This window comes from Cheilinus undulatus, linkage group 13 (assembly GCF_018320785.1).
Source record: "Cheilinus undulatus linkage group 13, ASM1832078v1, whole genome shotgun sequence".
Taxonomy (NCBI): domain Eukaryota; kingdom Metazoa; phylum Chordata; class Actinopteri; order Labriformes; family Labridae; genus Cheilinus; species Cheilinus undulatus.
Window position 1 is genome coordinate 39772827 of NC_054877.1, and position 27781 is coordinate 39800607.

General features: G+C 40.9%; 1 protein-coding gene across 1 annotated transcript in view; it reads left to right on the plus strand.

Annotated features, from left to right (window-relative positions):
• LOC121520241 overlaps nucleotides 1–25501 on the plus strand; it is a 389305-nt gene extending 363804 nt beyond the window's left edge. The window contains exons 11-15 of the mRNA XM_041803615.1: nucleotides 3294–3411; nucleotides 12221–12541; nucleotides 18258–18465; nucleotides 21211–21694; nucleotides 24521–25501. Coding sequence (XP_041659549.1) covers nucleotides 3294–3411; nucleotides 12221–12541; nucleotides 18258–18465; nucleotides 21211–21694; nucleotides 24521–25501 — 2112 coding nt within the window. The remainder of the gene's footprint in view (nucleotides 1–3293; nucleotides 3412–12220; nucleotides 12542–18257; nucleotides 18466–21210; nucleotides 21695–24520) is intronic.
• Nucleotides 25502–27781: the final 2280 nt, after the last annotated feature.

A 27781-nucleotide genomic window follows, 5' to 3' on the forward strand; every position in this document is an offset into this window, starting at 1 on the left:
GCCTTTTTCCTGATACCACATCAGCATCAGGATCAGCAAATGAACTGGCTTATGGCAGTGCACACTGTGCAAAAGTCATTCTGTTTTTCTTTCCCCCGTTGGCAGGTGTGCTAAAATTCATCAAAGTGTGTTTCTAAAGGACTACATGACCATTTCTTGAAAATATAGGCATCTTATTTTTCAAAGAGTTTTTGGGGGGCTTTTCTGCCTTTACTTGGATAGGATAGCTGAAGAGATAGAGGAAATATGGGGAGATAGAATGGGGGGAAGACATGCACCAGACAGCGTCCAGACCTGTGCTTGGGACCAGGGCTTGAACTTTTTTTGCCCACCAGCCTCAATGGCTAGTGTTTTTTTTGTTTGTTTGTTTGTTTGTTTGTTTGTTTTTTTTGTTTTTTAAACTTACTAGCCACTTGGTATTTCCACTAGCCACAATTGTGGTATTTAAACTTTGTGTTGTTTGCCAAATTTTTATATATATATAGCATGACACACTTGCTCTAGTTTCTCTCATCAGTATGATCAATATCAGCTCTCTTAATAAAGCACCTCTCCCTGTACGTATGAAACACCACACTACAGAGATATGTGTTGTGCTGCGCTGTAGAGGAAGTCATCAGAGTCAGTGACTCCTAGATTTTTCTTTTCTTCAATGGATATTAAGTTTAGGCAAATATTAAAATACTGACTGTTAACTGACTGTTTATTAGGGAAAAACAGCAGATTACAATAACATGTCTCTAAATTCCACTCTGACAAATCATGTCAAACTATATTTATATTTAGACACACTGAACACCTTGGCTCACACAAGCAACAGAGACTCACAGCTGGATTGTGCATACACACAAACGGAGCTGACATGCTGATCCTGTGTTTATCCTCCAACATTCAGAAACATTTCCCCCAAACAGATAGAAGCCTTCAGTCTACATTACCAACACGTCAGCGCGCATGTGTGTAAGTATATATGTGAGAGTGCAGCGTTTGTGTGTGTCATAGTTATACAGCATGAAACCCCTTTAGGCTGCGCAAAAATGCACAAACATCCGTTCAAGACCAGCCTCTTTTCAATTATTTTGGGGGAAACTGTTGCCTTCAAACGGCCTCACTACAACAAGCATCTGAAGCATAAACGCTGGCGCTAGACAAGCATGATCGGAGTGAATCATAAGTTGTGACACTGAAAAGTTCAACTCGCCACTGTGGCAAGTTAGGGTCACTCTGTTACCCGCCAAAGCTCAGATTTACCCGCATTTGGCTAGTTGGCGGCTGTAAATGTTAAGTCCTGATTGGGATTATAGCCTCGGCATATGGGTGCCCCACCCACCTGGCCAAACAAACACCCTTGTTTATTTATTTATTTATGATCTGCTTTTTTGTGGACTTTTGTCTTTATTTAGATAGGATAGCTGGAGGGACAGGAAACAGATAGGGAGGGACTGAAAGACATGTACAAAACAGGGTCTAGTGCGGCAAGGACTACAGCCTCTGTTTATCGGTGCACACTCCACCCACTAAGCCAAGCTGGCATCCAAAATATAGACATTTTAGTTGTTTAAAGAGGTTGCTTTTGAGATTTTTCTTATTGGTTCTATTCCTATACAAATCCCTCAACAGTCATTGGGACTTTTGAGGGATTTGTTTAGTAATTGAATTGAATTGGGTTGTAATTTTTTAATTTTTCCAGTTTTGAAAGGGCAGCTAGGAGCTAAGATTTTTTTCCCCAATACTGAAACTAACAAATCTTGAATTCTATGATTATTTTTGCCTGGCAGAGTTCAGATTTATAGCTAGCTCTGCTGTTCAGCATGTCTGATTAGCGTCTTTGTATTCCTCAGATAAGGTTTACGTGTTGTTTGCTGTGTACAACCCAAACTGTTGTGACAAGGCATGAGCATAAAAGACACATAAGATATTCACCTTCAGTCAGGATTAAAGTTATCTCTATTGTAACTGTGACAGACAAAATACAAAAGCATGATCATGTACAAGGTCTGTGCTGCTGGTTGTCGAGAGTTAGATGCCTTTATTTCACACAGCAGTGTTGCCTTTTAAGAAACATACAGCACTTCAAAGCTGCTTCCTTTCAAATAAGGGAGCTTGTAACACAAAGACTAGCCTGTTAAAGTATAGGAGCATATGGAGAGGAAGCTCTATCTGCTTAGCATACAGCACCCATTCACCATGGAGGCAGGTGAATCCTCCATGGCTTGTTATCAGAACGAAGCAGCTATTCACATTGTAATTAAACTCCTCTCTCCTCTCAGACTGACTTCCTCCTGCTTGTCATCCGTCTTTCTTATTTGTGTTATTCTCTGTTTTTCTGCATCATGCTGCTCTTATTTGATGCTATCTCAATTATAGAAATCATCTCTGTGCTCTTCAATCAATCCCTGGAAACCATCCTTTCTGTCTCCCTTCCATCTTCTGTATTCCACACTGGCTCCGTCGCTGTAATTTGGGCATCTTGGCCCATCTGTTGTTGTTCCTGGTGTTTTCATTGCTCTGCTTGTGTCTTTTTTTATTTTTTTTGTTGTTCTGCCACCAAATCTGTGATTCTATGGCGACAACGTTAATTTGTTCCCGCCTGTGATGTTCATGTTTGTGTTTGCGTGTGTGCTGTGATGTGATGTGACTGATCTGACAGTTTAAGATTATGATATCTTTGCATGTGTAGCGGGTTTGTGTATGCATGTCTCAGTGTGACGAGTCATTAGCCAAAAAGGCATCTGTAAAGTCACACACAGGATCTGATAACATAATGCAACTGCACATAACAAATCTCCTCAAGGCCTGAAGAGACTGCAGAGAGCATGCAACACCCTTCATCCTGGCATTCAGTCTCATAACAAGCCCTCAAAAGCATCTCTGAAAGGATGTCTTGCATAATGATGTCTTGAGTTTTCATTAGATAGAAATTACACATCAGCTTAGGCAGCGTGAGATTTTTTTCTAGATTAATTTTGTTGCGAATGCCTCTGTAGACTTGTGCACATGCTATTAGAGAATTGAAAGCCACACTATTCTGCCTCTATGAAGGACGCTTCCAGTCATATTCACTTATTTATTCGGTGTGAGTATCTCTTACAATCTGCTCGTGTCTTTGTTCTAATTGTTCGGCTTGTTTTGACGTCGCCTAATGGATTGTAGCTAAAAGCTTTCTCCCTCTGCGATAGTATTTCTCCCATTACCTTCTTTTCTCTGTGCGCTCTGCATCCCCTTCACACACAAACACACAGCGACACCTCCTCCTCACCCAATCTCCTCTGCTCTCTATCTCTGTGTTTCAGGTGGTGCAGGTGTTGCGGGCGATTGATAGAGATGAGGGAGGGAATGACAGCACCGTGTATTTCAGCATCCCTCCGGAGTCCAGCGCTGCTCTCAACTTCACCGTCAGAGACAGCGGTGGTAGGCACTCCATCTTCCTGTCTAAATATATTTCTCTTAATTCCTTCTTTTTTTTTGTTCCAGTGGTGTTTTTCACACTTTTTAAGGCTCTTAATCCCACATTTTCTCTACGCTTTTCTCTTCCCATCTTCGTCTTTTCTCCTACTCTCCTTCTTTTTCCTTTCCCTCTTCTTTCTGCCTCCCCCTTTCTCTTTTTCTGTCTCTGCCTCTCTCCTCCACCATCCATCTCCCAACTCTGGTGGCCTCATTGTTTTGCTTTGTTATCCTCCTCTCTTTTAATCGCCCCTCTTGTTTGCCTTCCCATATCCACTACATCCATCTTCTCCCCCCTACACTGCCACGCAGACTTGCTGTTTCCAATGAAAAGCTTTGAAGAAATCTGAGCTGCTTCATTTAATTCACTTCAACTCAATTGAATGTAGCTACTTAGTATGTTTTTTTTCCTAGTACATTCTCTATGTGCAGCTTTCCTTGGCTCTTGTTCTGCACAAATACACCCACATAATGTTCTGTTTGCAGAGTGCAAGTAAACATGCACATATTAAGTGCAGTGCACACATCAAAATACATGTTTTTACACAAGTTTGGCTCATTGACATGAAGAGGTAATAAACTACTGTTTTACCTTGAAGCAGCAGGTCTAAGCCTGCAGTGCCCTTGCTTACTTCTTATTTATTTGCATATCCGTCACACTTAAATGTTCCAGATCATCAAATAAGTTCTAATGTAAGACAAAGCCAACCCGAGTAAATAATAATGATTTCATTTATTGGGGGAAAAAGCCATCCACACCTACTTGGCTCAGAAAGGAATTGCTCCTACTTGTTTAGTCATGAATTAACTGTGATTCTACAGCATTTTTTTAAAAGCTTCACCAAGCTTCACAAAGTTTCACCAGCTATACCCAGGCCTGATTAATGTCAGACCTGTTGAATCAAGTAATCCCTTAAAAAGAACCTGTCTGACAAAGTGAAGTAGACTAAAAGATCTAAAAAAGCAACATGGAATGCTGCAATCCAAAGAGATTCAAGAAGAGATGAGAAACAAATCAGTGGCATCTATCTGTCTAGAAAGGGTCACAACTAAAAAAAAAAAAAAACACAGAGAGAGCCATTATCCACAAATGGAGAAAACTTTAAACAGTGGTGAACCTTCCCAGGGGTCGGGTTAGTTACTTTAAGAGTGCATCAACGACTCATCCAGGGTTAGGTCACAAAAGAACCCAGAAGCTCACTTGACTCAGTTAAGGTCAGTGTTCATGATTCAACAATAAGAAAGAGACTGGGAAAAAATGGCATCCATGACCGAGAAGAATGCAGAGGCTCCTCTCACATATGACAAAAAACATCTTGGTAATCCTCAAGACTTTCTGGTCTAACAAGCTTCACATGTGAAGTTTTCCTTTCAGCAAACAAGAACAAGCACAGTTATGTTTGCACTCAGTATTTCTTGCCAAAACATATTGTTTGTATCCTTCAGGCCTAACAAACACGCTGAATTAAACATAAAGCATTTGCTCTGCTGATGTTGAATATTTTTGAGCATGCATCATTTACTGTACTGCAAATCCCTGATTACATTAGCGGGCACTCTTCTCCTTTGCAGTGCATTACAGTGACAGACTGTCATTTGGTGAAATTGGTAGAAAATATGTGCGCTCACATGCATTTTACTTTGATTTGTTTTATTGCTTTCTGAAGCCGTCAGAAATACATATCAAAACATTGCGTCAACAATGGTCAAAAACTAAAGGGTGCAATGCCCGTGAGCTACTTCAGGCAGTCAAGTCTAGCCGTACGCAGACATGACATGCCTCATTCTCCACTAACATCTACCAAACATGCCCCATTGCAAACAGGTGTTTTTTTTTTTTAAGCTGCAAGATCTCCAAAAACTTCCTTTGCTCTGCAAATGCACTGCTTCCTTGGATTGTACTTTGCTTGTTCTTCAGCTCCACTAACACCCTAGAATCCACCTGCAGGCTGCAGCTAAAGGACTCAAGATATGATCTCTCCTCGAATTTCAGTGTGTAAAGCTGATCTGCAGCAGGTGATGAGGTTGAAGCCTTAAAGCCAAAATGTGATTGTATTCTTCTGCTACAGAAACACCTCTTACACCATACTTATAAAGTTCAGTATTCTTGGTTAAACACAGGTGTCATGCTTGCTCCAGATCTGAGTCATCTCTGTCTAATACACTCTTACTACATGAGCTGATACACAATGTTTTAAACAAGCACTTTAAGGGCAACCTCAGGGCACAGCAACAAAACCCCGTACTGAGAAAATATCACCATTTTTAAAGATTTACTCACAGCTGCAGCCTTAACGCTTACACTTACATTCTTACAAATACACAGTACAAGCTCATAGCCTTTTTAACTACCATCTCTGCACAGAGAAAGTTTGAATGCTGAAAACATTTACACATAGCTCTTAAGAGATGTAAAATGTGTTAAAAGGTTGAAGGGTTCAAGCTTTTTTTATGCCATCTTCAAATCTACCACTGCTTGATGTATTCTATATAATTTAATTATCATAATGTAGTAATGATAATCCTTTTTATTCATACATCTTGCAATCATTGAGTAATATAAGATCTTATATTGAGGGTTATTTCTTAGGAAAGTCAAAATTTTCAACACTTGTATGCTTTTTTAATGCAATGTGTTTTTAAAAACAACTCAGGCTTGGATTTTATATATTATCGTTTCTATTACAGAAGTACCAGGGCTTTAAAGAAACTTCAAATCTCCAGGTGTATTTTAAACCAGTGTTACCTCAAGCACAAGAGACAGATTCATGGATGTTGTAAAGTTCACAGGTTAAATACGGACATTTCTCGAGTCCTTTTGATGTCCCACAAAGATGCAAAAGTTGCGTTAATGTTTCTAAACTATAAAGAGAGCAGAGGTGGTACAACATGAACATTCCAGTACTAAAATACTGCAAAGTCTTTTAGTTTGTAGTATGCAATTTTAATAATGGTAATAGAAATAACACTAATTATTACAACTTCATTTATATAGCCCTTTTCTCTTGGCGAAGAAGACGTTTTCGCTCTTCTCCCAGCTGGCCTCGGCGTACGTTTTAGCCAGACCAAAAACCACTGTTCATATATTTTAAAACTACTGCCCTTCCCAAATGGACTGAATAGGAGGTATCCCAGATGAATGTGAAATATTTCCATTCAATACATATGCAGTGCTGTGAAAAAGTATTTGTCCCCTTTCTGATTCCTGATTTTTTTGGCACATTTATCACACTTAAATGTTTCAGATGATCAAACCAATTTTAATATCTCACAAAGACAGCCCAAGTAAATACAAAATGCAGTTTCTGAATGATGATTTCATTTATCAAAGGAAAAAAATCCGAATCTATCTGGCCCTGTGTGAAAAAGTTATTTCCCTCCTGAACCTAATAACTGGTTGTGCCACCCTTGGCAGCAATAACTGAAATCAAGCATTTGTGATAGCTGGTGATGAGTCTTTCACATCACTGTAGAGGAATTTTGGCCCACTGTTCTTCACAGAATTGTTTTAACTCAGCGGTATTGGAGGGTTTTCCAGCATGAACTGCCCATTTAAGGTCACACCATAGCATTTCAATTGGATTCAAGTCTGGGCTTTGACTTGGCAGCTCCAAAACCTTAATTGTGCTTTTTGTGAACTATTCAGAGGCGGACTTGCTGATATTTTTCAGGTCGGTTCTGCTGCATAACCCAAGAGTGCTTGAGCTTAAGGGCATGAACTGATGGCCAGACATTGGCCATCAGCATTTTCTGGTGCACAGCAGAATTCATTGATATCAATCACAGCAATTACTTTTTTCACATAAGGCCAGATAGGTTTGGATTTGTATTCCATAAATAAATAAAATAATAATTTAGAAACTGCATTTTGTATTTACTTGGGTTGTCTTTGTGAGATATTCAAATTGGTTTGATGATCCCAAACATTTCAGTGTGATAAATATGCAAAAAAAAATCAGGAATCAGAAAGGGGGCAAATACTTTTTCACAGCACTGTACGAAACAGTCTGTCTGGTGTGTCAGGTTAAAAGAACCTAGCACAAACAAGCAAACCAAAATCAGCAAGAGAGCCGATACAGCAACAAACATAACAGACATAATTAAACCAACCTCTATCATAAGGCAAATGTAAGACACAAGGACAAGAGATACAATCAAATAAAACATATTAATGATTGTGAATAAAAAAAGGGAAATCAATAAGATTTTGGAAAAAGTGACAGGATATGTTCTTTGTGGCCTTGATAAGTACTCTTATAATTACAGTGATCACAGAGCCACAATTACTCAGTTGTCTTTTGTATGCCAAGGTGGATGCTTAGATACACAGGTATGGACTAATAGAAACACAAGACATAAGAGTTATAGTGTATGTCCGTTTTATTGGAAATGTTGACCGTCAGCATCCTACCCTTGATTAAAGTCCTCTGGTCTGCTGAACAATTCAGCGAGACTGATAAAGCATGTATTACATCATCATCTTAGGTTTCACCCTTTTCCAAAATACTTCTGGTGGCCATGGAAAGGTCAGCTGGTTGTATGTCTCTAAGATCAGCATTCTTTTGAGAGGTCCAATAATCACCATGGAGACAGTGTGTCTCCTGTCTATTTTGGAGCAGCTGCCTTTGAAGCTTAGCATTAATCAGTTATGCATGATGGGATGCATTTACAATTTAATCCATAAACATGATATACATGATAAATTTAGGACGGCAAAATACACTTACCAGCCACTTTATTAGGTACACCTGTGTAATTGCTTGTTGAAACAAATAGCTAATCAGCCAATCACATGGCTGCAACTCAATGCATTAAGGCATGTTGACATGGTCAAGACAACTTGCTGAAGTTCAAACCAAGCACAACAATGGGAAAGAAATGGTGCCAGATTGGCTGGTCTGAGTATTTCAGAAACTGCTGATCTACTGGGATTTTTACGCACAACCATCTCTAGGGTTTACAGAAAACAGTCCAAAAAAAGGGAAAACACACAACATGTTGATCCTTGAGGCAGCAGAAGACCACACTGGGGGGCCACTCCTGTCGGCGAAGAACAGGAACAAAAATTAGACAACCGTCTTGATGAGTCTAGATTTCATCTGCAACATTCAGATGGTAGGGTTAGAATTTGGTGTTGACAACATGAAAGCATGCATCCATCCTGCCTTGTATCAGCGGTCCAGGCTGGTGGTGGGGTATTGTGTGGGGGATAATGCACCATGTCACAAAGCTCAAATCATCTCAAACTGGATTCTTGAACATGACAGTGAGTTCACTGGACTCCAGTGGCCTCGAAAGTCACCAGATCTCAATCCAGTAGAGCACCTTTGGGATGTGGTGGAACAGGTAATTCACATTACGGATGTGCAGCCAACAAATCTGCAGCAACGGTGTCATGCTATCATGACAATACGGACCTAAATCTCTGAGGAATGTTTCCAAGACCTTGTTAAAACTATGCCGCCAAGAATTAAGAAGAATTAAGAAGAATTAAGGCAGTTCTGAAGGCAAAAGAGCATCCAACCCAGTACTAGCAAGGTGTACCTAAAAAAGTGGCCAGTGAGTGTGTGTACCTTATCAAAAAGTAGCAAAAAATCTACATATTGTGCCTTTAACAAAATATAATGATTCTATCCTGGCTAAATAAGCATCCCTTTAACATTATAGCAAGACTTTTGACCCTTTTGAATGTCAAAGCTTCAATTATCATGAATTTTAGCAGGGTTTTTTTCTGTTTGTTTGTTTGTTTTTTGCTCAAACAATGTTATTGTAACATCATGCTGTCTTTTAGCATTGCACACATTCTCTCTCCATTTTTTCAGATATTTGTTTGATATCTTACAAATAATAATTTGTGAGAGCAGTAGCTGAAGAGCTCTTTTGCTTTATTGGCACAATCTTTCTGCTGTTCTTTTTTAAAGCTGACAAAACTGTGAGAAACATGCAAGCTCGGGTTGGATCATACCTCAGGAGAATTAACTGACTGACGTGCAATCAGAGTCCTCTCTGATGTGACACCAAACAGGAGAACAGGGGAAAAAAAATCTTCTGTTCTCATATGGAGAGCTTGTCTAACTAAAGTGTACTACTAAATCATTATTGTTAAAAAGGTGATAATTTGATCGGCAATTTAGATCAGAGGGAATAATTTTAATAAATGTTTTTAAACGAGTGCCTTTTCCATGCTCTCTTTTTTGCTATAGTTCACATAAGTTTGATGAAACATAAGAAATCTCCACAGTACTGACACTTCACATTTCTTTTGCTCTGGAGTAACAGAAGTCAGACTGACAGAGTCCATTAGCCCTTTCATTGTAGCTGCTCCCTGTGAGAAATTGCTCCATGTGAGTCTCTTGTTATTGGAAAAACGGGGATGTAGGATGAAAGATGCGTGGGCTTATGACATGATCTATGTCTGATAAAAAAATCCGCCTTGCTGTGTTGTTCAGCACGTTATATTGGCCTTCAATAAGAACATATGTGAGCCCACAGATGAAACGCTGACAGACGCTGATTGTAATGTCGGATTATAATATTAAAGGTTTGAAGTCAATGAGGAGCCATAATTCACAGCTTTAGCTATCTGTGAAAGTCCACATCTTATCTTTCATGTTCCCCTTCATTCATCCCTCACACCAAAATCTAGCGCTTCATTTACAGAGCAGGACTAGAGCACTAAGTATCTCTTTATGTGGATGACCTTTGACTTTATGTCACTGACCCAGTTTACTGTATATACCTTATCTACATATATGAACATCTTCTGGATAATTTTCTAGCTCTAAGATAATTATCACTAGAAGTGAGTTCTTTGCAGACTGGTTTTCAATATTAGAGTATAAATGTCACTAACTGTTCCTTTCTCAACACAAACTTTGCAGAGCAGCTTCCGTTTACTTTTGAGTTAGATATTTATTCTTTTTAATTTTATTCAACCTCTTTTTAAACCAGGAAAACATTGTTGAGATTTAAAATCTGTAATTCAAGAGACCTGTGTTCTGTTTGTTCAAATGGTAAGGTTGTGATTTATGACCTACACTGCTGCCTGTCAACAAAGGGGAAGCTTTAAATATTTTGGCTTCACTTCAGGTTGGCTGGTGCTCTAACCCCAGTTTCAAAAAGAAAACTCTGTTCTTTGCTGTCCATTTCACTCTAAATGGGAGCACAAGTTTCACAAACTGATGTAAACTCATAACATAGCTATTAGTCTATAGAGTTATGAGAAAATGTTAACAAAGGTAATTAATCAACTCATTTGTTGTTACCCATTTGATCCCTTCTTATACAAGCAAACAAATCATAATTATTCATATTATTTATTTATTTATTCATTCATTTATGTAATCAATTTGGGGCTCATTATTGCTCATCAGAAATACTGGAGTGGGGCACTCCATCATACTGCAGTGCTGCTGCAGCCTGGAACAGCAGCACCAGCAGGAGGAAAATCCAATGTACGCACAATAACCATTTCAGTGCACAAATGACATCTATGTCCCCACACACTTATGCATCCATCACATGGTGCATGTGCATGCTCATGTGAGAGAGAGAAAGAGTAACATGGCATGTACCACAACAAAACTCAAGCAAATCACATGCATAGACAAGTGACGGACTAACTGACAACTAAAACGGCAGACAGCTGTTAAATACTGAAAGCATTTCACTGTGCCTGCTATTCAAAAGAATGTAATGTAAAAAGGTGGTAATAAGCAGGCTGTAACTTCAACATTTGGCAACATAGTTTTCAGAAAAGCAAAGAAAAGAGAAGATAGAGTAGGAAAGACATTTGCATCTGCTAGACAAAATTTACTTCTAAGAACAACAAGCTGGACTAGGATACAGAATGGTAAAACTGGATCGCATTCCTACTTCAAAAAAGTTCTTTTATCATCTTCCTGTTTCATTAAACCCAGAATGGCCTCTTTATCTATTTGAATATCCTTATGATCATCAGTGTCAGTCCACTCAATCATTTTTGTGTCATCATACTCCCTGCTGATGTTTTGACCCAATGGTTTTCAACCTTTTAATGCCCAAGACACACTAAATCCATGTAAAAAAATTGCCTATTTAAAACATGTTACAGTAAAATGACCATAAAGTGTAACACATAGAGATCAGCTTATCTCAAGCAAGCCCTCATCAGCTGACGGCCAGCCAGTTTGCCTTTAAGCACGCTATTGGCTAATCACACTAATGGTGCCATATTTAAACTGCTCTTACCTGGCTATGCTTTGCTGCTCCCTCTGCAAGCCACTTTTTACAACCCTCCTCTACCCCAGCTCCTCCTTCCTAAAACAGCCACATATGAATAACAGTAGTAAGTGCAAATTTACAACTGCTAATAAAGAAAGACTATTTATGACTGCAAATCACATGTATGTCTTGACAAAGTGGTCCCGACTGAACTTAAGTTATGGTATAGTTGCAGTAATTATGTGTCATTGTACAAATTGCAACGGGAACAAACATAAGCATCTGATGGAGCGCTCAGATACAGACATCGTCAGAAGATGGTTTGAAGAAAATCTCCAAGCCAGGCAGGTGTCACTTTCGGCAGTTGTATTTGTCGACTATTCTGCTCTTTCCAAAGTTCAACATCCATATCTGCGATGTGATTTGATAAATCCTCTTCACTTTTCAAACCAAAAGGTTACAACCACTCTTTAAATAGAGATATTAGGTCTAACTCACAACAATGAAAGCAGGGAACAAGAGTCGAAACATAACATGTAGGATGACACCATTCATTTTCTCTGTCTTCTTTCAGGCCCCACAGCCAGCCTGGTCCTGATGTCCCAGCTCCAGCCGCTGTCCCGCTCTGCGTCCTCCACCCTGACGCTCTATGTGCCGCTGGTCCTGAGGGACGGGACATCTGGCCTCACCAGTAGTGGGACGGTCACCGTCTCCGTGTGTCCCTGCCTGAGAGGAGGGGCACGGGCTGGGGAGAAAGAGAAGGACAAACAGGCTGAGGGCGAGTGGGACTGGGATAGAGAGGCGGTGTGTCTTCCTCAGCAGTCCACACTGCCATCTCCTGGGCTCAGTACCGCCGCCCTGCTGGCTATCCTGGCTTGTGTCGCTACGCTTCTGGGTAAATATTTTGATGTAACCTGATTTGTAAGATAAATTTAGTCTGAGATCACAACAAGACCACAGTTTAATTAAAAAATACAATTATAGGGGGTGTGTATTGGAGTCAAACTGATACATTTTGCTAGAATGTTTTTACCCAGTAAGGAAGGGTTACATCACTTACACTGGTGTCCTTATGTTTGAAAAAATGCCCTCATGGATGTATCTATGGTAGATAAACATGATGAGATGCCTTCCAGGGTGCTCATTAAGTTGATAAATTTGAAAAAGTGTCCTCTAAATGGATACAATTTGACAAAGAGTCCTCATAGGTGTCCTCTAAGAGGACAAATTCTGACATGTCCTCTTTGGTGACCTATTAGTTAAAAAAAAATAAAAATAAAAAAAAAAGTGCTGTCTTCAGTGCCTCTAAAGTGGACAAAATTGGATAACAGGCCCTCTTTGTTACCCTCCAAATGGACAACGTTTGACAACATGCCCTCTTTGATGCCCTGTAGTTAAAATTTGACAAAGTGCAGTCTTTGGTTTTCCTCAAATGAACAAAATTTAACAGAGTGCCCTTTGTGTGCCCTGTAAGTTGACAAAATCTGGCAAAAATGCCCTTTTTGCTGCTAATTAGGTGGTCAAAATTTGCCAAAGTGCCCACTTTGGTGCACTGAAGTTGAGGAAATATGACAACATGTCCTCTTTGCCCCCCTAAAGTGGATAAAATTTGACAATGCACCCTCTTTGGCACTCTCCAAATGGACACAATTTGACAAAGTGTACTCTGGCACACGTCAAATAGTGGAGAATGTGCAATTTAGTGCCCTAAATTCCTCAGTATTAAGTCAGTTTTCATTGACATTTTTCCTTGAGTATCTTTGTGAAGTAACTGGTCAAACAGTTCATAATTCCTTTTCTATTTTTTCTACAGTAATGTAGCTTCAGTGACATAAAATGTTTAAAGGGAAATTTCAGGAATTTTGAAGTTGGGTCATATAATGTACTTTCTTTAGTAGTGGCACTAGCTTTACCCCATGAATGGGAGCCAACATATTTTCGTGGCCCATTTCTACCTTAAACTCTCAAACTACGCAGAAAGAACATACCCATTTCTGCCAATATGCTGGGGGGGTTCTCTGAGCTTGTAATATTTAAAGGAGAAACTTTCACAGAAATCTCCGGAATTTATTGCCACTATTATAGCCAAACACCTTATACGACCCAGCTTCAAATTTCCAAAATATCCCTTTAATCTTGACCAAAGTGTAGCTATTTCATCAAAATTGTACAACAGTTTTTGTGCACTGATGTCCCTCTGACACAACAGGGGTCCTTTTTATCATTTTGGCCCCTGACCCTTACACATACTTAGTCAGCCACTGGCTTGCATTGTTTGAGTAAAGTTACCTCATGGATTGCTTATCAGTAATCTACAGTACAGTCACTCTCTGCACAGATAAGTAGATTCCACTGTTATTTTGAATGAATATTTGCCTTTACCTCAAACATAGGACCACCATGGAAAAACTGAATCTAATATTTGAGCCAGAGCAGTATTCTAGCTTGGTGATTTAAAGAGAGCCAGCTTCATGACAGTGAAATCGCTGATTTAGGTTTTTCTGGGCCCAACAGACCTGATTTGCCTGAATTGTTGCTTCAGGTTCAACCTCTCAATGGAAGTCTTTTTTTTTTTTGTGCTTTTGCTGCATTCAAGCTGAGTGCTGATGCTGCTTTTTTAGTAGCCTATGTGCTTTCTTCTTACTGTGACATTGCATGCATACCCTCTATAATATGACGGTTTTTGTCCCTTTAAGTACCCATACGTATAAAAGCTTCATCACGTTTTTACAGTAGTGCTCAGTATTATAAACACGGTGAAGTTGTATTGTGTAGCTTTGCCACCTTAAAGCAGTTTAATGCTCCTCCACAAATAAAAACAAAGAATAAATAGTGTAAAGGGCTGTTTACCCTCCACTACATCCCTGCATACTCAATCTGCATATGAAAATAATGGAGGCAGCAGCGTAAATATTTCTCTTAGTCACAGCTGCTCGATAGCAGGGTTTACTTTTCCTTGCAATTCTGGTCCAGTTATCTCCTCTGGCAAGGTCAGTACTAATCACTGCTAAAATAACAGCTCTGAGTGATTATCTAAGCCCCCCGGTTTTTGATAGCAGCATAATAAAATGTCACTGCCACCTTTGCAGAATCTCAAATGCTCAATTGGATAATGTGTAGGTGCTGAGGAGGCTTTGGCTCCTGGCCAGCATCATTGTCATTTCTATTCAGTCTGTTGGATCACTACTCATGCCTTGTTGATGGAGGCATTATCATTCTGGAAGAGCTCAGCTCAATCAAGACAGAGGCGCAACACGGCGTGAAGGTGATCATGCAAAGTGGATTTTGGAGGAGTTTAGAGTCTACCTCTCGGAGTGACAAGGGCAAAAACGATACAAGAAAATAATACACATTTTCAGAGCAATCACATCAAGTCTGTGGCCTTAAAACAGACTTGACGTTTGCTCCAGAGCTGTCGTGTTTTTTCCCCTGTAAGACTTCCTGACAAATCCAAAACAATATAACTGGGCCCTCCTCAGACTGAAAATGTTTCTACAGATCCCAGACAAGAGCTCCATCTGGTTGTTAAAATGGGTCTGGCTTACAGAGGGAGGATATCTCACCATTTGGTAACCAGTTTTCATTCAAGCCTTGTGCAGAGAGACTCTAATGAAGACAGAAAGACATGTTCATTCTGGCATGAGGCGGCCCCTCATACTGTTACACAAATTAGTGTTTCCCCCACTCCCTTCAGCGATCATTTGATTACCTCCAGGGAAATCAAATAATGCAAATATTACAGAACCACCTATGGGGCTTTCATGTGGATGCAAAAGCATTTAAACATGTTATTAAGAATTCCTGGGCACAGTATGTTTGTCACAAAATTCTCCACAGGATGAAGCAGTTAGCATGGAGCTCGATAATGAGAAACACTCATGAAGGTTTTAAGTGTTCTTCTTCTTTTTTTATTGCTTCCAAAATAAAAGCACAGAACTTGGGGGTTAGGGGTGGAGAAATAATGTTTATCTACTGAAAGTACAAACAAAGTCTTTCTAGTGTAGTTCTGAAGTTCTAACCATCATTACTGCCTAGGCATGTTGAGCTTAACAGGTTACTTTTACCAACCAAAACCCCTCTAAGCTGGAACCAAGAAGATAGTTTGTCATGACTTTGGTTCCTAGCCTGGGGTCTAGGATTGGATGTGGCTCTCCTGATCCCCCACTCAGCTGCCAGGATCAGGGGAATCAGAAACTGGGGGCGTTGCTAACTCCCCACATGACATCATGAGGGGAAAATCTGAGAACGGCTTGTTTGAGCACACATTTTCTGAAAGGTGAAGAAAGAGAGGAAGGAGGGAATGGATTTTTCTGATTCTTGGGAGGATTGTGGACAAGCCAGAGGCACATACACTATATTGCCAAAAGTATTCTCTCACGTGCCTTGATTCGCATATGAACTTAAGTGACATCCCTTTCTTAATCCATAGATTTTAATATGATGTCGGTCCACCCATTGCAGCTATAACAGCTTCAACTCTTCTGGGAAGGCTTTCCACAAGGTTTAGGAGAATTTTTGACCATTCTTACAGAAGTGCATTTGTGAGGTCTCACACTGATGTTGGACGAGAAGGCCTGGCTCTCAGTCTCCACTCTAATTCATCCCAAAGGTGTTCTATCAGGTTGAGGTCAGGACTTTGTGCAGGCCAGTCAAGTTCACCAAACTCTCTCATCCATGTCTTTATGGACCTTGCTTTGTGCACTGGTGCATGTTGGAACAGGAAAGGGCCATCTCCAAACTGTTCCCACAAAGTTGGGAGCATGGAATTGTCCAAAATCTCTTGGTATGCTGAAGCATTCAGAGTTCCTTTCACTGGAACTAAGGGGCCAAGCTACTGAAAAACAACCCCACACCATAATCCCTCCTCCACCAAACTTTACACTTGGCACAATGCAGCCAGACAAGTACCGTTCTCCTGGCAACCATCAAACCCAGACTCGTCCATCAGGTTGCCGGATGGTGAAGCGCGATTCGTCCAGAGAACGCGCTTCCACTCTAGAGTCCAGTGGCGGCATGCTTTACACCACTGCATCCAATGCTTTGCATTGCACTTGGTGATGTATGGCTTGGATGCAGCTGCTCGGCCGTGGAAACCCATTCCATGAAGCTCTCCAAGCACTGTTCTTGAGCTAATCTGAAGGCCACATGAAGTTTGGAGGTCTGTAGCAATTGACTCTGCAGAAAGTTGGCGACCTCTGTGCACTAATTGCCTCCGCATCCACTGACCCCGCTCCATCATTTTAGGTGACCTACCACATGGTGGCTGAGTTGCTGTCATTCCCAATGGCTTCCACTTTGTTATAATACCACTGACAGTTGACTGTGGAATATTTAAGAGTGAGGAAATTTCACCACTGGACTTGTTGCACATGTGGCATCCTATCACAGTACCACACTGGAGTTCACTGAGCTCCTGAGAGCAACCCATTCTTTCACAAATGTTTGTAGAAACAGTCTGCATGCCTGTGTGCTTCATTTTATACACCTGTGGCCATGGGAGTGATTCGAACACCTGATTTCAATTATTTGGATGGGTGAGTGAATACTTTTGGCAGTATAGTGTATTTTAGCTAGAAAAGCCTGAAAAAGTGTATTTTAACACGTGACCTTTAAGACAATGAGTCCAGGTGACACAAATTGGTTAAAAATAAAGCTTAGGACTTTAAGGGTTAAAAGTGTAAAACTTGTATGCAGGAGTAGAAATGACGGAAATAAATTATTAACACAGAAATTGGTGACACTTTGCTCTCATGCTTTTAAAACAGTGAAACCATGAAAATGAAGTCCAAACACAGACCTAAAGGGTTAACATTCACAATCGCAAGCCAGAGCACCTTCGATTATCTTCCGAGTAGATTGGAGAGGGAAAAAATCACTCTTAACACACCAGAAACCACAAGAAAATCAGTCAAGTAATCTTTAGAGCTAGAACTTAAGCCACTTTTGGTCTTAAAGTAGGAATCAGGTCGAAAACATCGATCTTGTAGTGTTTCTGAAGGGCAGTCCCAAGTTTTTCTGCAGCTTTATGAGAATAAAAATGATAAAAGTCCTGCTTATGTAGACTTTACAGTGTCCTCTCTTTTATGGCTTAAAGTTTTGTCCTCATAAACACCATAAAGTTATTAGGTTTAACAATAAAAAACTCAAATAGTGCAGTGTAGTGTTAAAATAGCAGACAGAATCCGTCTTTCGGGGTGGATTTATCACAGGTAGCCCTTTGGTCAACTGTCACAGAGCCACAATAGCTTGATTCTCTGCCCACAGCCCTGGGTCAAATGTAGCTGTCTGCTCTGGGAATATGGGATAAGAGTCATAGAGTCATGGGAGAATAAAGCGTCCATTTGCCTGGCTGGAGCTCAATGTCAATTACACAGCAGAGGCATGCAGCCTGCTGATATGATATACCAGCCCTCTAACCCAGGGCCTCCTCTGTATTTGTTTTGTCTCACCTCTTTGTCTGCCTCAAATTTTCTCCTCTTCTCACTCCTTCCTCTTCCTCCTTCCCTTTATTTCCCCTGTGACTCCATCCCATTCCCCATTGTTCATCACTCTTTTACCAATTTCTCTCCTATGCCTCAATATCCTTTATTCCCTCTACCTCCCCTCCGCAGCGGTGAGTGCCCTGTCATTGTCTCTGCGCCGTCAGAAACGTGACTCTCTGTCGCCGCTGGAGGAGGACGACGTACGTGAGAACATCATAACCTATGACGACGAGGGCGGGGGCGAGGCCGACACCGCTGCCTTTGACATTGCCGCTCTCCAGAGTGCTCCGCACAGCTCCCGCTCACGTGGCTACCGCACGCTGGACAGCAGGAATATGTGAGTGTGGAATTAGTTGGCGTGTTGTGATGTTTGTTGTTTAATTGCATCAAAAGTCATAGCTGGCCTTTTTACTTAATGAGAAAAGGAAGTCAGGAAATGAACAAATTGACCTCTTCGGCGTAAAAGCTTTTATCTCGGTCCAGAAACTTCTGTGTGTGATGGAGCAGCAACACCCAGGTCATAATCAGTCAGCGATCAAAATGCTGAGACAGACGGCTATCAAGCTCTGCAGTCCTGGGAGACCACTTTGTTGTGCTCATTTTGCTAAAGCGGTTTTCTGTTCTGCTACATCAGAGTTGTTTGTACCCACTTTGATGTTTCTGAGAAACATTGTTTTTGCCTTTGGACTAATAATTAAACACCATGAATTCACTCTAGCCATATGGGGAGGCCATAAACAAGTACAAAGGCTGCCTTTAGTTTATCGGAAATTGCTTTCCGCAATTTATGGAGGTGGACAGAACAACACTTTAAAACCTTATAAATCTAATGCAATCCCCTGCAATATCCCTGCAATAAAAACACCTTTCCTAAGTTTCTAATGTTTCATTTTTCTTGACACTGTTTCACAAGGGAGTGGATTGTTAAAATATTCAGTTACTTTGAAGCATGAGTTTGTGGTTTTGTTTGAGACTTGCCACCAAATTAATTCTTGAATTCCTGTTTTCTGGTCATGGCGGAGAAGAAGCACTTCCATAATGACCTCAGAGGCTCCAAAGGGAGCTCTCCAGAGTCCGAGAAAGAAACCCTGATGATTTCATCAGAGTTTGCTCGGACTGGGCAGGGAGATGATGGTTTTCTTAACAGAATGCCTTCATTATTTCAATTTTTCTTCCTACTAATGAATGCTTGGCCTGCAATGCATATGTCATAAAGTATCCTACTTTTAGAGAGATTTTTGTTTCTTTAATCCACAAACGTAAAATTAAGAACAGGACGACACTATGGTAAGGTAATCTATCCATTTAGTTCTAATCTGGTGCTCAGACTGCCATAGTTTGTAGGTACAACTGAAAACCTTTCTCTGCCGTCTGTTTTTGGGCCAGCGCAGAGAGTTTTGTCTGATCTGTCACACATCCTCCACTCTGAGTATGAACTTTTAGCATCTGGGAGATAAAACAGGTTTACCAGATGTAAAGTGAACCAGTTTAAAACCTTGTTTGTGCCCCCTCAGTTGGATTTCTGAAGAATGTCTCTTGAGACTGTAAGGATTCTGCAACAGTGTTGTGGTATTTTGTTTCGTTCTCTTCTCGTTTTACCCTTTTATCTTTTCCCTAGATGATGTTAGATTATTCCTTAGATATTAGATGATCTTTTTTCCTCATTGTACTTCTGATTATTTTTTATCTCTATGCTTATGTGCAATAATATTGTTTCTGGTACTTGTATTCCATGTACATGTGTATACTTACATGTATTGTATTGTACAGAATTATGTGGAAGCGTATTGTACAGTATCATATCGTACAGTAATAATATTATATTATATTTTATATAATATATTTTATATTTCATAAAAAGAGCTAGGAGGGAGGGGGATTTAAAAAAGCTCATTCCACTCTTACTTCTGTCGCTTTTCAGCAATAACATCATCAAGTCTATGCTGCTTTTTGGATTTGAAAATTAGCCATAATGTCATAACCATCTGGTAGGCTTACCACGAGCTACCTGAGGCTACATGGTCAAGTGTTAGACACAAGTTTGTACGTTATCAACCTTGTTTCAAGAGAAGCAACCTGGGGTAACAGCATTACATTACCCATAAACATAAAGTGTCACAGGGATGTCTATGGTTGATTGATTTTGCCTTTTCTAGCGAAACTCCTCTGTTTGCTGCTACTTGTAAATTTAATGATAATTTTTAATCAGAGGAGGGTTTGAAAAAGGGAAATGAAGATATATGATTGTTGGCACTGCGAATTTCAGTTGTGGGCTGTTGTGAATGAAGTTAACAGTCAAGGGAAAAGTGGGCAGTAACTGTTTAGGTTTGTGTGACGACAGATGCCACATACATCAGCTAGCGGCAAATCAACAGGAGGAATTAAAAAAACACACATATTCAGTTTCAGCAGAAAGTTTCAAGCTGTAGTTTACATTTTAACACATAACACTAAATTTTAAGACTTTGTGCTAAAATGTTTTGATTTGGATCCTAACTGGTCAACAGTATTAAATCCTGTATTTATAGGTCATCATCTGAAAATGTGGTCTGAGGGTTTAGACTCCTTTGTTCTCCAACCATATGTCTCAGGATTCTAGTTGTAAACACTAACTAACAATCCATCATACATTTGACTCTGTTCCCTCCTTTTAGTTCAAATTTGTAGACGGACTAACACAGCCAGGATTACACAGAGAAGGAAGTCCTTATCCCTTGTTGCTTATCCAAAAAGTATGTAGCTGTACTGGAAGCCTGAAACTGGTGGTTTCCCTCTGAGTCCATGTAGTTGTCAGATGGAAGCCTATTCTAAAATTGCAATGAGCCAGTGTAAATAAAATTCTGTGAACCCAGCTTATGTTGGTCTTTTACCATCTGGCCCACAACGACATTTGGCCTCTGGTCTTAAACCACTTCAGCGACCAGATGTCTTTGCCGGCTAGACATTTAGGGAATACAGAATTTAAAAGTCTGATACAGAACAGAGACACTTACTGAAAGAAAAGTCAAGTAAAAAATTTAAAAATTTCCACAAAAACACCATGACTTCCAGACATTAAAATAAGTTGCTTTGTGTCTTACAGACGTTACACCCAACGAAACCAAGAAAAGGCTCGCACCTACAGCTGGGCTCAGAACCCAGGAGTAGACCACAACTATTCAGGACCAGGAGGTCCTCTCTATGGTCGCCTCTGCTACAGCAGCCACACCTTACCTGTTCTCCGCCGCACTCCAGGTGGAACATTTGAACCCGGCCTCGCAGAGCTGGGATACCGCTTTCCTGGAGGTCAACCAGACCACTCCCTGGTCATTCAGAACCAGGGGGCCATGGTAGGGCCAATGGAGTCTGGGGCGGTGTACATAGCCCCGACAGACCTTAGCACAGGAAGCCGAACAGGGAGTCGAGCGGGTAGCCGTGATGGGACTGCGCCCCAAAGTGGCACTTCAGACGGAGGTACTCCAAGAACCAGCGACAGCCAGGAGAGAGGAGGGGGGACGGGGACTGCAAGCAACTGTACAGAGGGGAGCAATGAGGACAAAGGGAACCATAATCAAGATGTGGACTGGGTAAGGGTTACATTGACCACGCTGTCACACCAAATTTGAGATTTAGGGTTACAGTTAAGCAGTTGATGTTGATTTTCACCCCTGGCATGTAGCCCTCTATTACAAATATCCGATGGTATCCTGATAATAAAGAGGGAAGACTCATAGACTGTATATAAGATGTATGTAACCATTGGTTTTAAAAGTTAGGCCAATGTGGTAGTGTCTCAGTCATTCATGAAATTGAAAGACCAAACCCAAATATGACCAAATGATAAAAGATGCAGTCCTCAGTTAATTGTTTACTTAATGAACCTTTTCACTGCGAATTCATGGTCTTAAGTGTGAATCTTCTATACTGACCAACATTCATTTGAATATTGTTGGGTCAAATAGGGAAAGTTGAAGGCACTATCATGGCAACATTTTAACCGAGGTGAACTTAAAATAATTGATACATCATGTCATCAAAAGTGCTTACTTCTTGTTCCAAACAAACACTAAGATGGAGGCAGCCAAAATGCTACAATGAAATAGGTCCACTTCTTTTTGCACAGTCTGTGGTCAAAAAGTTTTTTTTTATTTTTTTGTATTATGGATGGAGGCAGATATAATTAAGGCTCTGAATCTTTTTTGCTTAGCAAACTACAAAATAATTTTTTACTCTAAAATCAAAGAGATCACATAAAATCTTTCAGTTTCAATATGGTCTGCAAAAATCATTATCTCAGAGATAATAGGAAGGAAGGGTTATTAATATTATATAGCTATTTTTATTATATAGGAATGTTGCCATTAGCATAAAACTCAGCTGCTTTGAAGGATGTACTGTCATGCTTAAGGCAATGACAGCCTGCTCAGTGCAAGTGATGGATGATTGCTAATTAGATGTGAAACATGCATACAAATAGACTCACTAATGCAATGCAGTTAATGATTTGTAGGATAAATTTGATGGATGGATGCATTGACGGATGGATGCATGGATGGATGGATGGATGGATGGCTGGATAAACAGATGGATGGATGGATGGATAAACAGATGGATGGATGGATGGATTGGTAAGTGGGTCGATGGATGGACAAATAGATTAATAGATGGATGGATAGATGGATGGATGGATACATGGGTCAACAATGAACGGATGAATAATCAGACTGACGGACGGATTATCGGTGGATGGATGCATGGATGGCTGGACAAACGGATGGATGGATGCATGGATGATCGACGGATGGATGATTGGTAAGTGGGTCAATGGATGGATGGATGAACAGATGGATTCATCCATTGATAGATGGATGGATACGTGGGTCAACAATGGATGGATGGATGGATGGATGGACAGACGGATGGATGCACAGATGCATGGATGGATGATTGGTGGATGGATGCACTGATGGGTGGATGGATCAATGGTTACATAAAAAAAGGAGTGATGGATGAATAATTGATGGATGGATGCATGCATGGATTTTTGATGGATGCACAGATGGATGGATGGATGGATTGGTAAGTGGGTCAATGGATGGATGGATGGATGAATAGATAGATTAATAGATGAATGGATAGATAGATGGATACTTGGGTCAACAATGGATGGATGGATGGATGGATGGATGGATGGATGGATGGACAGACAGCCGGACAGACAGATTATCGGTGGATAAATGCACAGATGGAAGGTTGGACGGATGGATGGCTGCATTGATGGATGGATGATCATCAGTGGATGGACGCACAGATGGATGGATGGATGCACAGATGGATGCACAGATGGGTGGATGGATGGATGGCTACATAAGGAGATGGAGTGATGGATGGATTATTGATGGATGGATGCATGCATGGATTTTTGGTGGATGGATGGCTAGATGGACTGATGGATGGATGGATAGATAGATGGATACTTGGGTCAACAATGGGTGGATGGATGGATGGATGAATGGACAGACAGTCGGTCAGACAGATTATCGGTGGATGAATGCACAGATGGAAGGCTGGATGGATGGATGGCTGCATGGATGGGTGGGTGGATGGATGGATGGCTACATAAGAAGATGGAGTGATGTATGGATTTTTGATGGATGGATGTTTAAGGAAGCAGAAAAGTGATAGATGTTGCATTAAATCAAGAGTTTAAATGGAATAAATTGAGGTTTTAAATGATAGATTGCTGCATTGGAGAAAGCATTAAAGTTTAATGAAAGTCTCAATTATTCAATTAAAAAAGCAAACAAGAAAGTTAGAGAGTAATTAAGCAGATGTTAAATAATTATTAACTTTGCTTTCAACTTCACATACTATATTCCTGCAGTGATTGCAACACTAATATTTTTTAACTGGTAGCAGAAAAGTTAGAATGCTGGGAGAAAAAGATGATTCAGAGGTATCAGCACATTTATATCCTGCTGTTCATTATCTTTTCTATGTTTTGTTTTATTTATAAGACCATTGCAATGCTCTCTGGCCCTTCCTTTATTTTAATTTTCAAATATTTTATCTCCCAATCCTTTCTCTCTCCATTTCCCTCTCACAGTGCAGTGTTAGTTCATTTTAGCGTCCAATTAATATCTATGGCTTCTTCCAACATGGCTTTTCTTCTGCTCTGTTCTGCTCAACGCCATTCATTCCTCCTTTTCAATCACTTTTTATCATCACCATCCCCTGCTTTCTCTCCATATGGGCTTTTTATCATTGCTCTTCCCACATATTTCTGCTTTTATTATGCTTCTTTTCAAATTATCCTTCATCCCATTTTGTGTTACCTAAACCAAACCTAACACTTCCACACCCATCCCCAGTCCCAAACTGAAACCACTCGTGCTCACCTACGTCCCCTCCAGGTGCAGTCGGAGACGTTACCCAGAGAGCACAACCTTGTCATGACCCGGTCCGGCTCCCTGATGGGCACAGGTCACGGCAGCGGAGGTTGGGTGTGCGACTCGGCCACCCTCCCCCTGGCTGGACGGAGGGCCTCCCGCACTGGCTTGTCCCCAAAAAGCACAGGCTCTGTGCAGGCTGAACCTGAATCCAATGGAGGAGGAGGAGGAGGCAGTGGAGGAGGAGGGGGAAGTGGGGGCACCTCCGCAGATGGACAACCTGCCAGTGGGCGCAACTACGCCACTATCCAGCAGGGGGAGGTGTCTGCACAGAGGGACTACCCAGGCAGCTTGGGGAGAGGAGGACTGGAGATGGGGAGCAACTTTGTAGTGGCAAGGCCGGACAGGGAAGGCGGAGGGATATCTGTCTACCCAGAAGCAGCTGGCTTTATCGGGGACTGGCGTGATCGTTTAGGTCCAGGGGGGTATGTTTTGGGCAGGAGGGATATGACCCCCCAGCTCTTTCCCTTCCCCGGGCAGCCACGGGGGGCATACGGGGGAGTGATGGGCTTTGGGACCAGCTGGGTTCCTGGTATGGAGGCTGCAAGAGGAGCACAAGGCCCAGGGGGTCCCTCTTTGGCGCTGAGGGTGGGTGAGTTCCTCCGTCTGCGTCTTGCCCAGGTCACATTTGACCCTTTGCAGCCACCGTACGACTCTGTGCAGGTGTACGGCCTGGAAGGCACAGGGTCCCGCGCTGGATCCCTCAGCTCCCTGGAGAGCGAAGGAGAAAAGGATACAGAGAAGGAGGAGTGGGGGGCAGGATTGGAAGAGTGGGGTCCACAATTCCAGAAGTTAGCCCACCTCTTTAAAGAAAGGGAGAAAGAGAGGGAAGAGAAGGAAAAAGTTGAAGACGGGGCCAAAAAAGAGAAGGAAAAGAAAGAAGTGAAGGAGAAGAAAGACAAAAAAGAGGCAGGGGAGCGGGCTGCAGAAGAGGGAAAAGACTGAAGGAGGATAAAAAGGAAACAAATAGGGGCAAAAGGGGGTAAGAGAGGAAAGAGAGAAATGGGAGGATGATGAAAAGGCAACCAGAGCTCGAATAATGTGAAGAGAAGTTAAAGGAGAGAAAGATGAAGAGGCAAAGTAATAAAAAGAGACAGAGAAAAATGAGCCTGGGGAGGGTGGAGAAGGCGAGGGCAAGGGAGGGAGTGATTGATGTAATTTAAAGCAATAAGTGTTGAAACGCTGATATGGTTGAGCACAGATACTGAGACAATGCAGAGGCTGCTTCTGCTCGGGGCAGCAACAATTTGTTAAACGCTTTGGACAAAGAAAAACAACCCAAACATCCAAGACTCGATTTAATTCAGCTCCCACGTATGGAATGAGAAACAGCAGGGAAGGAGAAGAAAGACGTTTCTGGGCGTGCGTGTTTGGTCTGCTGCTCTGCGTGTGATTCTGCATGTGTGTTTGTGCGTAAGAGAGGTGTGCATTCACACATGTATGCAAGAGTGTTTAACAAAGACAGGAAATAATGAAGACAACTTGAAGACTGGTGACTGATGATGCAAAAGCTGCAACATTAGTTTTCGGGACAGTGTGCAAAAGTAAACATAAAAAGAAAGTTTAGAAAGTAGGATAACACACTGGGGATTTAATATATATTTGAATATAAAGTAAACAAGCAGGCGTTGGATGTATAGAGAGAAAAACGGCTGGGGAAGTGAGATGATTGTACAGAAACTGTTACTTTTTATTCCATCTGCATTGGCAGAAAAGTGAATTATTCAGCTCACTACTTCATTCCAAATGAAAATGATGAATCATTTAAATCCTGCAAAAGACCCCCCCCCCCCTCCTCTGAGCCCACGAGGAAAACAGACACAGTGAAAAATTTAAGTCATTTTGGGGTGTGATCCCTCTCTCATCCCCCCAGCTTTTTGTAGTTGTTATGTTTACAGAGATTTGCACACAAACACACAGACAGACACACAAAAGAACTGATGAACACCATAAGGCTTTGATTGTACTACAGTGAAATATAAAAGCAACACCATCCACAAGCACTCCATCGACTCTATGGAGTGACGACGCCTCTATAATTGATCATTTAAATGTTTTTATGGAAGAACTCTCCTATTTTTTATCCCCCCTGTAGACTCACTAGTCACATCTTGGAAATAAAGTATGCATGATTTTCTAAAAGCGACAAAAATCCTTAAAAAAAGGCAATCAATTCCACTTTGAACACTCATACTGCCCAAATGAAAACTTCCATAGATCTACGATGGAATTATAGAGGAACAAAACCACAGAGACTCCCACGACAGGCTTTTTTTTGTTCTTGTAAAAGGTCAGGATGCAAATGAGCTGGAGTTTTCAGCTGGAATGCACTTTTATACTGTGTGATGTTCAATAATAGATAATGAATCATGTCAAAGACTACAGTTGTTTTATAAGATGTCAACTAAAGAAAAAGATACAATGTTTGACTGTATGTAAAAGCATTTCAGATGTAAATACCACTAAATATTATTGCTAAAAGAGAGTATATAAAAGAAAAACTAGTAAAAAAACTGAATCTACATGTCCGAACGGAGCACTGTTGGGATTATCTGTATGTACTGTAGATTAGATATGGATTAACTGAGCTGGACTAAACAGCCTCCTGGGCTGAAAACAACACCATGTATTCAACATTTTGTGTATTAATGAGCAGGTTGGGGCTTGTTTTGTGGTTGCTCTTGTCTGAGATGGACAAGCCAAGGATTCAATTATACATGTGGCCTCTGGCGGGTGGTTGTTGTGCACGATATTAGTTACAGAAAGCCTCAGAACCAGCTCACCCCAGCGAGGAACCAATTTGATGAAAATCCAATGGAGTGAGGAGAAATTCCCCTCTCAGGCATACAAGAGAAATTCATTGTTTTCCCTAAAATCTTGATTATTATTCAGCAAAAGTAGAAAAATACACTAAAATGGAATTTGTTATACGTCTCAAGGAAAGCTTTGTCATTAGTGTTGCACTGCCTGGAAGACATGAAAGAAAGTTCTGTAGATAGTTACTTATCTCTACAAATATAACAGACTGTAGATACAAGAGAGGGGCTTTTAATGAGTAGCACAAAGTGACTGTCCATTTTTTTTTTATCTTCCATGCATTTCAGGCCTTACAACCCAATGACCACATTAAAGTCCTCTACTTTACCTTGACCATAGCAAATACAGTGTATTCAGAAAGTATTCAGACCCCCTTCACTTTTTCATTTTTGTTATGTTGCAGCCTGA